Source organism: Cyprinodon variegatus, unplaced genomic scaffold (assembly GCF_000732505.1).
Source record: "Cyprinodon variegatus isolate N-32 unplaced genomic scaffold, C_variegatus-1.0 Scaffold500, whole genome shotgun sequence".
NCBI lineage: Eukaryota > Metazoa > Chordata > Actinopteri > Cyprinodontiformes > Cyprinodontidae > Cyprinodon > Cyprinodon variegatus.
The window spans coordinates 440391-451796 of NW_015150953.1; the positions used below are offsets into that span (position 1 = coordinate 440391).

General features: G+C 40.6%; 1 protein-coding gene across 1 annotated transcript in view; it reads right to left on the reverse strand.

Moving 5' to 3' along the window:
* The window catches only part of LOC107094679 (ephrin-A5b-like), a 129162-nt gene that overhangs the window by 3356 nt on the left and 114400 nt on the right, over window positions 1–11406 (reverse strand). Inside the window, exons 3-4 of the mRNA XM_015390455.1 lie at window positions 2386–2451; window positions 2153–2233 (exon numbers count right to left, since the gene is read on the reverse strand). Coding sequence (XP_015245941.1) covers window positions 2153–2233; window positions 2386–2451 — 147 coding nt within the window. The remainder of the gene's footprint in view (window positions 1–2152; window positions 2234–2385; window positions 2452–11406) is intronic.

An 11406-nucleotide genomic window follows, 5' to 3' on the forward strand; every position in this document is an offset into this window, starting at 1 on the left:
TAATTCATTGCCAGGCCCAGACCTTAAAACAGCATTGATAACTCTACGGCTGATAATACTGAATTGCGACACCCTCTGGTTGGTTATATTACAGACAGAGGAGTAATTTTCTTTGATCATCCGAGGAGACGTGTGGGGGGGAAAAAAACATCTTCGTCGTCTTCATCATCGGTGAACTATATAAACTATATATCGAACCCCCCCGGCAGTCATCCGTGCAAAACTGGTTCCTTAAGGTGCTGGAAAAACCAAAATGGATATTGAAAGTGCTTTAAAAGTGCTTGATTTTGACTTTGGAAAAGGTGTACGAACCCTGGGTCTTTTCCAACCATAAAAACTCATTCTTTTCAATATGTTTAAACATAAATACTGCTCTCCGCATCATCATCTACCATGGTTGTTGTTTTTCTTGCCGCTTCTGCGTAGCAAGACACAGAATAGTGACATTTGTCGGGTATTAATGGCGTTCAGGTCGGATAAATGCGACCTGACCGTTCACACACAGGTTACATTTGAAAAGATCAGATTCGTATGGGATTCAGGACCACAAAGCCAAGTGGCCTGGGTCGGATTGGAAAAAATCAGATCTGTGTTGTTCAGACAGCCATCAAAGGTCAGATCCAGGTCGCATATGGGCAAAAAAATCGGATTTGGGTCACTTCAGATGCAGTGTGAACGTAGCCTTAGAGTTCTCAGGTATTTCTTGGTTGCCCTCTGTCTCCTTTTCCCTAGCTCCTTCTAGATGCCTCTGTTCACACCTGCTCCCAATCAGCTCATTAGTCCCGTCTTTTTCTCCCATAAATACTCTCCCTGTGGCTCTTCATGCATGTCTTTCCCTGATGTCTCCAAGGTTCTGGTTTTTTGCACTTATGTTGGATTTTTGGATACCTGCCTCAGTTACCTGTGAGTACTCCATTAAAACTACAAGAACTCACCTCTGCCTCCTCACCTCTAAACCTCAACCAAACCCCGACACTGACATTTTTATTTAGTTTAGACAGAAATCTTTACTTAACCCCTAGAACCCTACGGACCCACCGGTGGGTCCAGCTGCTATGTGACCTCGTAATTTTAACAAACCCCCAGTACTGATGTAAAAAAACACATTTGGCACAGTTTGGTGACATTTTTGGATAAATGTGCCAAAATGGCCTCTCCGCCTAAGAAATTTCTCACTAATACCATTCTAAAATAAATATCATTCATCTGATTGAGTCCAAATTTGGTATATTTTTACACAACATTTAGATTTAAAAGTCTGTACTACTTTTTTGTGCTATAAATAATATTTTGGTAGTGTTTTGCAATGTTTATTTCAAAGAAAATTTTGGCGAGGTTCAAAAAATGCAAAATATTTTGTATTTTGTCCCTAATATTTCAGGCAGGGTCAAAGCTACAATGGTGCTGACACCAGAAAACCATTCTATGACATCTTACCTTTACAGACGTACAAAAAGTTTCTTCTTAAATCTAATAGCTGTGAGGCTATAAGTGATTTACTTTTGTGTGTTTTTGTCAGGCAGAAATTTATTTATGCCCCCTGAGGGTGTAAGAGGTTAAACAGAGTATTTTTTTTAAAGTTTTTACCCAGGAATTGTGAATTTAAAGAGGTTCAGTCAGAAGGTGTACCACATGCCAAGTAAAAACACATAAAACATTGTGACAGTATAATGCTGTTGTGTTTTTATCAGTGAGGAAAGCTGAGATGATCAGAGTTTATAGGGAGATGGATGAATCTCCAGACCAATCCTGGAAGGGGGATTATTATGGGCTGCAGACTTGAAGCAGGGGTGGAGGTTCACTTTCCAGCCACATTACCTGCCTAAAAATTCAAATATTTCATAAATCAAATCTGATTAAGGTTGATATTTTGGGAAAAACACTTTGTTTAGAATGAGACAGTCTAAGTTGAGACACAAACCCTGCTGGGTAACATTAAAAAAAGGAAATTCATGCAGAACTTTTTCTATTTCTAAAGAAAGAATGAGCATAATTTCAGTCTAAATGAGCAAAGCTGGTTGAAATATACCTGTAAACATTTGGCAGCTGTTACTGCACATTAAAGTGGTTCTAAAAAAGGAGCATTTGTTAATAAAACAAGGAAACCATTTCAAAATGACGTAATATGCAGTGGTGGTGTTTTGTGACTAACCTCTGGGTTCCAGAGAGTTGTGACTGTTTTCGTCAAATTCGACTCCTTCCTGCGAGCTCCCAGAGGTTTTCACACAATTGTCTTCAGAAAACAAAGAGGACAGAATAAAAGATATGAAGATTAAGCTCTCCAAACGTCAAAAAGCTGAATTTGAGTCATATAACAAAGAAAAAAAAAAGGAACAGAAAGAGAACGGGAATTGTGCTAAGAGACACAACAAACGTGCTGCTCACTTTGGGGCCTGACGAAGACCTTGAGCCGAAGGCAGCTCCTCCGTCCTCTGACGTCGGTGATGGTGGCTGCGGGAAACGGGACACAGTGTCAAACCAGAACACTTCAGACGCATTACCTTCAGTTCTACAAGTTAAATTACCCCCCATGAACTAATCTGCAGCGGTGTGAGCATGGAAAATGTCATTAAAATGTCAGTCTAAATGTCACCATCATTACTGCACTTGAACCTACTTTGACAAAAGACATAATGAACAATGAGTGATATGTTACGATGAAGGTGTTTCAGGTTTCAGTCATTTCTAGCTGAACCCACAGACCTGATTGTTATACTTTGACTCCTCAGAGCAATTTTAACCTAAAACAATGAATTTCTTGAATTAAATATTTGTGTATTTCCATTTTATACGTGCAGATTCAATAACATGAGGGGGATTTACTAATAGGCAAAACTAGGCAGTTGCTTAGGGCCCCTGTCAGGAATCCAGTTGGTGTGGTCTGTTGTTTGTGTTTGTCTCTCCCTCCACCACCAGGTGGCGCCCTGTCCTCGTTGGTCCTCCCTGCACACCTGCGTCTCGTTGGATCTTTATCGGGAGGAGTACTTAAGCAGTGGACTGTCACTACTTCGAGGCCAGAGTGTTTGGGTACTCTCACCAAGCTGAGTCTAACTGAGTCTTTGTTTCTTTGAGTCTAACGTTGTTTTTGTCTTTTTCGGCAGGAAGTCATCCTGCATACGGGATGTTTGGCCTTCTCCCCCTGGAAGGATTGTTTGTGCTTCACGCTGAGCAGGGGATTAACCTCCACACGTCTCGTTCAAGTTCTCTTGGAATTCCAAGTGGCAGTCCGCTCTATTGCTCCTCAGGGTCCAACAATTGTCTACCTGTCCACTTTCCAACGAGTCCCCTCTTCTCTGGATCAACCAACACTGACTGGATTTGAGTCTCTCACTAGCATTAACCTTGGGGCATCCAAAATTCCCACGGTCCCTGAACTAATCTTTGATATATCCTCTCCTGACTTTCTAGTTCCTGTTCACCAGCCCTCTGAGTTCCATCCAACCCCCGCTACCCTTACCTCAATAAACCTGTTTAACCTTTGCCTTGCTCTCTGAGTGGTTCTCTGCATTTTGGGTCAGACCTCTTAAACACATCATGACAGCCCCAACTCTGTTTACATTAATTGTTAATCCAACTATTCCTAATTTGTGACATAAATTATTATTATAAAAAAAAACTTTTGTTAAAATGCCATCAGACTGTTTATAATATTAAGTGTCTCAGCCCCCCCTTTGAGTGTCCAAACAAGCAGCAGCAAATTCTTTGAAAACAAATGGTGATAAAAGAAGTGTGGCCAACTTAGAGGTTTTGCCGCCATATTTACTGACTTTTTAGACAATGCTAGCACTTTATTACAAAAAAGCGCTTTGCGCCAAATCTAGTAACTTAAAAAAAGTTACTAGATTTGTATAAAAAGCACAGAACTCTGCTCTCCAGAGCAAGTAGATTGGTAACCCCGCCTCCTGCTCTCCTCCATCTTGTCTGCTGTCATGATTCATGCAGCTATTATTTCATTTAAATGAAAAATGGAGAACAGATAAGCAGATCATGACTTGTCTACAGTGAAAAGAAGGACTGCTGTCGCCTTTTTGGAAACACAGGAAGGAGCAATCAGCTAAGTAGTGATTGGAAAATATTAGATTCCTTTTGAGGCAGCATGAAAAGTGAGCTGAGCACATTGTTAATATGAGAAGAACAAGGGACAAAAGAAATCATAGAGAGGAAAACAGCAAGAAAAGAGATAAGAAGAGAGGGACAAAACGTAGAACAAACAATTTATGTCTTTTCTACTCAATTCAGAGGACCCCCTGCCTGTCTTTGCCTAGGGCCCCAAATTTCCTGAATCCACCCCTGCCGCCAGGGGAAGGATTGGGTCACTCCAGTGGCTGGAAGTTAGAGGGGATTCTGCTGAGAGTTGTATGAAAGCGGGCGGCCATACAGCTGGCATTTGACTAGGAAGGGCCATTTTGAATGGCTGCTGTAAGAACCAGAACACCAAAAAGAAAGTTTGATAAAAAGGTTTGAACTTTGCCGACCATCTCCCCACTTTTATCCACTCCACCTGAGATCTCTTTGCAGGATAAACCTACTTTTGGTCAAAAACAGCAGTGAAACAGGAGGAACGGACAATCTGACAAGGTCGATGGTTTCTTCATCGGTGGTATTCCACACTTATCCCTCTTTTTAAAAACAACTGAAGAGCTTCATCCCGCTGTCTGAGCTCGGCGCTTGCCGTGCTGCGAGTGTGTTTCAGCCTCCATATTTTATGTCAATGTCACCCTCATATTTCCAAGTCTAATTTGGCCAGGGGCAGTCATTTCTGCAGATGTGTGGCACGCCGTTATGCTCACCTGCAGAATCTCATTTCCTGTGTTTCCTGATTGTGAAAGGCAGAGATTAAAACCCTTTCTTCTGAATTAATTTTCAAGTAGAGCTGAGGGGATCTAGCTGTGAGTCGCACTTTTGTCAACAGCCTTTTCATTTTCAGTGGGAACTTATCTCCAACCCCCAACAGATTCCGTCTGCTCCTCTAATGCCTTTGCAGACGTGCTACAATAACACCACCGCTGACATTTTTGGGAAGTCAAGAGTCTCAAACAAAACTGATCTGACCGCTCAGACACACAGACAACCTTTAAAGGGTTCGGACATTTAAGCACATGTACGTGCATGTATGTTGGTTGTGGTTTCCCACGTATGTGCATCTGTGCTCAAACGTGTCCACAGTTTGTCCATCTAGAAGTCTCTCGCTGTGATGGATTCTGTCCAGCGACGAATTCCTGATAGAAACAGTGTGTCAATGTTTCCACTGTCGCAGGTCACTTCAGCTCTTATTTCAAAGGACAATTTATTATCAGATGGCATGCGGCTGTGAGGACTGACAAAACTTTTCACTAAACGCTGCTACGAGAGGAAAACGGGATGGGAAGCATCAGAGGGAGGAAATAAACGAGAAGAAGACTGTCAATCAGTTTCTTTAATGGTTGTAAACCTGAACGAAGGCCCAACAAAACTTTCTACTTCTCTCTCTCATCCTTCTGGGGTCCAGGTTTCCTGGGCCGTTTTTTAGGGACTCTCCTGTAAAAACTACATCTTTCCATTTTAAATGGAAGATCTGAAGCAGTGTGAGTGGGGGCCAGCAGCGCGCTCTGTCATAAAACACAGGAAGAGCTCCAGGGTATAAACTCTGCCAAAGGCTCTTTCTTCCAATAATTGTTAAGAGAGAACAAAACTATTCCTCTAAGTAGATACGTTTACTTTAGCACATGGTAATAGTAATAACCTGGTGAAGATTCTCAGTCATTCAGGTTATAGTCAATACCAAAAAGTTAAAAAACAAAAACTTTGTTTTCCACGTTTGAAGAGGTTACAGTTCTTTTTTGCACGTTTTCTTTGTTGGTTCACTCTAAAGCTTGAAGCTCAACACTAATTCAGACATTTGGAATTTGAAAAAGCGTCCTGAATGGGAAGCGAAACGTCTTCCAACTTTGAAACAAAATCCAGTGGACAGTTTTTTAACTTTTTTTGGAATCTGAAAAATATCTCACTTTTATTATGTAGGATAAAGCTTAAATTCTTTTAATATCCCCTTACTTTCTTACAGGGTGAAACTTGTCCTCTGTCGCTAGTTGCACACATTTAGTGGCAGACAGGGAGCTTTCTGGAATAAAGAGTTTGGAAATAAAGACATTCAGGACATAAAAGCCCTCCTCTCTAACCCCCAGACCATCACTATCCCAATAAGCACCTTCCATTTCAAATATCTTTAGGTGATTTACAGGTTTAAGGTATTTCTAGGTAATAGAAATCAACTTAAAAGAATGACTTGTAGTAAAAAAAACAACATATAGCTCTTTAGAATATCTGTATTTTTGGTTTTATACAAAGTATTTGTAAAAATTTAATTTTTTTTAAATTCTAGGATGTAATTTAGCTCTGTTTTACATTTGTATGTGTTTTTTTCTACATTTCTTGCTGCTATTTTCTGATAACAATGTTCTTCTAGCTAACGTCATAACAAAAAATAAAAAAAATAAATATATACTAACAACAAACAGTTAAAACTGGCAAGTAGCTCAGTATCAAACCAAGGTTAAATTCAATTAAATAAAATATATTTTGATATTATTTTGTCTGATATTATTATTATTTTTAAATTTTTTGCTTCTTAATGATTAGCTTCTAACGCTAGCTCGCTAACCTGTTCTGGTAGCTAAAGCTAGCCAATAACACAAAAATAAAACTCGTCAAAAATGTGATGTATCAATGAATAAAACACTATTTTAAAATATTTTCATATTTAAATACATTTCTAGAAGCTTAAAGAAGAGGTTATATAATTTTAAACTAAGAGGTTATATAATTTTACACTAAGATACGTGTAAAGGCTATTCCATACATCGATTTACAGCATTTATTATTAACAGATTTAATATCTTATTCTGAAACATGTAAAAGCATATATTGTGATAAAGGCATTTTTTATTTTTTATTATTTTAAAGGACATTTGAAGATTTCTTTAAATGTTTTGATTTTCTTGATTTTGGGAGCTTTAGCTCCAAAAGGGGATAGCGGTCATGCCCGGGGATTAGCAGCTAAAGCTAGTGCAGGCTATTTGAAATTTAACGAGAAGATTTAAGTAGAACAAATGTAGTTTTTTTAGGACTAAATCTTATGTGAATTCTTAGGGAACTGTTTACTTATTGAGCCACTAATACATGTTTATAGCTTTGTTGAGTTGTTGCTATGCTAGCTTTAGCCAACAGAGCAGTTGTACGTAGAGAAAAATATTAAATCTCACTAAAATCTTTTTAGAGCGCTAAAAAAAAATACATAGGAGTAACAATGACTAATATTTTAAGGAAATTCTTACTGCTTAACTTTATTTATTACATAGCTTTAAGTGGTCCTGTGAAAGAGTGTTTGAGTTCATGATGATTTTCATTATTCTGCAAACAGTGAAATCCTCATCATTTTCTATATTTACCATATTTAATCAATTCAAATCTGGATATCTTTTAGACAGATTTATTTATCTTGTTTAATGAATTTTCTGTTACTTGATAACAGTTAAATACACCAGAAGATCAACAGATGAAGCAGGCAGCCATGATGGTGAGCACTGACCTCGCGCTGTAATACCCACTAATTCAGCGCTGGAACATGCAGTCAGTTTACATTACAAAACACTCACATTGCAGTAATCAAAGAGGCTGTTGTTATACTTGGGCATAAATTGTTTGCATTTTGGCAGGAGAAGAAACGAGTTGCAGATTTAAATTCTGAATGTTTAGTCAAAGCCTTATTAGCTGCTGCGGATCACTTTCCGCCTTTCGAATAATTGTTATTCCCATGTTTCCCTTCCCTTCTCACCTCTCCATCCCCCCTTTGCCACCCTCCCCTTACAGATTCCAACACTCTCACACAATTATCCGCCCATCTCTCCTCCTCTCTCTCATGTCTGCCACCGAGGTCAGAGTCTGGGTTTTCTGTCCTCGAGCGACGCGGCCTGTAACTTCAGCTCTGCCTGCAACTCTACACCGCAGCGTCGGTCGGGTCATCCGCATTGCCGCCTCTCCATCTCGGCAGGATACATTTCCCCGGTCACGCACTTCTACATGTTCAATCATGTGGTGTCTTGCTCGTGTCTTATCCCAGATCACAAAACAGGATTTGGTGCGACTGCGAGGTGAATTAAGTCAGATCCTGATATAAATACTCCAGGATCAGATGTTTTTTTTCTCTTGTGACGATCAGGTTATCTGGGAGAACAAAGCCCTTTGTCTGTGCTTCAACCGTGGGATTTTGAAAGGGGGACTGAAGGGGCACCGAGCTGCCGGGGTCTGCGTCATTATCGATGTAGATCTGTGCTGACTGTACAGAGCGGGCGTTTGAAGCATGAAGGCTTTACGGGGAGACAGTCATCGCTCTCACACAGGGAGAGCCAGACTCTCAACTGTCTCCTCTGAAAATTGGATTTCTATCCCCTGAGATTAGGATCAGGCTTCCCCTGCTCCACCGTGGCTCTCTTAGAAAAACATGAGCCCGGAGGAGCTCATACCTCACAGCTCGTCGTCATCCCGCTGACCTTTGACCTGCAGGGACCGGCCGTAACACTGAACCAGCACCGGGGTGGTTGTCCCCCAGGTTTCTGTCTGGAAACACCCACCGCAGGTGTCATCCGTTTTGACAAGGACCCGCCCCCGTCTAACTGATGCCAGGAGCAAATGAGAAACACCACAGTGGAGGACAAAGAAGTGCCTGTCTTCACTGAGACAAGGACGTGGCTTATCCCCACTCCACTGATCCCACACATGCATTCTACGTTACTGTACCATCCATGGTGCACAAGCGATCTGACATTAAAACACTGCCCTGCTGGTATTTGTTGTGATAAACTGAATTTATGGCAAGCAAACAAAATAAATTGTGAAAGTTAGATGCAATACTTTATCATCGGTGTGTTTTCAACTGCGGGCTACAGGACATGGACAGTTAAGGTCCAAGACAATCAAACTCCTCCACTTGAGGCAACGACTGGCCTTTAAAGGAGAAATCCACCTTTTTTCTTTGTTTGAGAACATTTCCCTTACAGGAACTTGACTCTTATCCAAGAAGCCTTAAGATCAACAAACAAATAATTACAGGGTGTGTTAGAGTAGGGCTGGGCGATATGACCTCAAATCAATCACGATAAATTGCGCAGTTTTTCCTCAATAAGGATAAATGCACTGACATGGGAGTTGGCTCGGAGCTCGTCTGCCTGGCTGTGTGTTTCATGGACGGGACCGCCTGTGGAACTGATTGACAGTTGCCTTTATTATCTCTGCTTAATTCTGTATGTCTGTTTCTGTCTCCTTGAACCCCAGTCGGCCTCGGCAGATGGCCGCTCACACCGAGCCTAGTTCTGCTGGAGGTTTCTTCCTGTTAAAAGGGAGTTTTTTCCTCTCCACTGTCGCTACAAGCATGCTTGGTCAATGCAATTAATTGGTTTTCCTTAGATAGAAAACTTTGAATCAGTTTGAATGTATGATCTGGTGAACTGTAAAGTTCTTGATATGACATGTGTTGTAAATTGGTGTTATAGAAATAAACTGAATTTAATTGCTCTGGCTCCTCTATCAGAAATGAGGCATGTGCAGGAAATGCAACTGATTCATTTATAAAAAATGGAATCACCGCAACTCTAGTTACAAGTGTTGACAGCTCCTTTAGAGCTCCACAAGAGTAAAGACCTGCTATAGACAGAGCAAGAACAAGGACAAGTCTGCATTGCTCCCCTTGATCTTAGGTTTGGCAATAAAACCAAGTCTCTTCTCAAACACCCGAAGCTTTCCAAGTTCAGCTAGAAAGTTTGATCCCTTGCTTGTTTATGACACAATGCTATCCAGTTCTCTTTGCAACATTCAAGAGGCACGCCAATGACGACAAAGTCTAGAACCTTCAACATGTTGAACATATAACCTTGTTGACAGTTAAATATCTGAAAGGGCGTTAACTTTGGCTCATTGCTTTCTACAACCTGACTTATGTCCTTCTGCCTGAGAAATAAAGGTCTGTAAATGAGCTGAACCACATCCTCCCATAGATGTCTTTGCTTCTCTGAAGAGTAAGAAAAGCATGTAAACTTAAACTACATAAACCATCATCCCTGATGGCAGGATTGTAGGTTCTGACTAAAGGGACTCTGCATTCTCCCAGAGGTGTTGTCTCTCATCTTTTCCTTTATTCACATCAGATAACGCCAGCATTTCACAGATGAGTCACACATCTGAGTCAGCAAGAGGCAGCAGGAATGGCCTACAACTGCCTAAAGGCACATGGACTCTCGCCGGCTCCCTCTTTGGACAATCAATCATCATCAAAGCCGACAACAGCCTCGCCCTCAGAGAACTCAAAGCCAATTGGACCAATAAAGACAAATTTGGAGAGCCATGAATTGACTTATTGACTTCCAAGGCATTACAGAAACATCAACAACTCCCCACAATGACAGTAATGAGACCACAGCATCTCTAAACAATGCAACGTTACTCTGTGATCTGGAGTCAAGAAGACTCGCCCGGCGACTGTTGGGGATATTTTATCTTCAAAGATCGATCATATAAACTAAACAACACCTTCACTGACTTAAGAGGGGAAGTTATGAAGCTTCAACAGCACAGGAGGGGGTGCATGAAAAAAATCAATTTTCCTCATTCTCAGAGTGTTCGGTTATCCCTGTTTTTGTCAAAACATGGCGGATTCTACAACCCTTTATTATGAGTTCCCGTTAATACCCTTGAAGTCTCCGCCTGACCTCAGATGTCAGCCAAATATCTTTAAATGCACCACTGTGTCTTATTTAGTCCACCTCTTCTCTCACAGCAGGGCGCTGACTTCACATATGAAAACACGACTTTGCGGCCGTTTGTTTTGCCGACTCTTCTCACGAGGAGCAGAAAGCTGAGCTCAGCCAGGCGGCAACAAAGGACACTTTGGAACGGATGAGAAATGTAGCACCTATTGGTTCATGTTTTGTTCCAGCTGACCATTACTGAAAACTTACTGAGAGATCTCCATGACTAAATTAAACAAATGAAGTTTCATATTGAGTGTTTCTTATTATCACAGCACCACAAGAGGAATTTCTTTAGTTTAAAGTTGACTATTGACAAAGTAGATTTTTTTTTTATCACTGTATGAACAATTCTTTAAATTTAAGCCGTTAACTGACCCAATTAAATTGACCAAAAATGCCTGAAAAAGCAGAAATTAAATCAGCTGCTGTTGTTTAATCCTTGGGAGGGTCTACCCTGCCATATAAAACACCGGTGGCAGCATAGTTGGAAGCACCACACGGGACATAAAAGTTAACCCTTTATAGTGCAGTCAGTGAAATACTTTGAAAATGTATTTTATTGAAATCCAGGACAAGACCTAATTACCTTTTTAACATTAAAGAAATATGGATATTTTGATGGCAA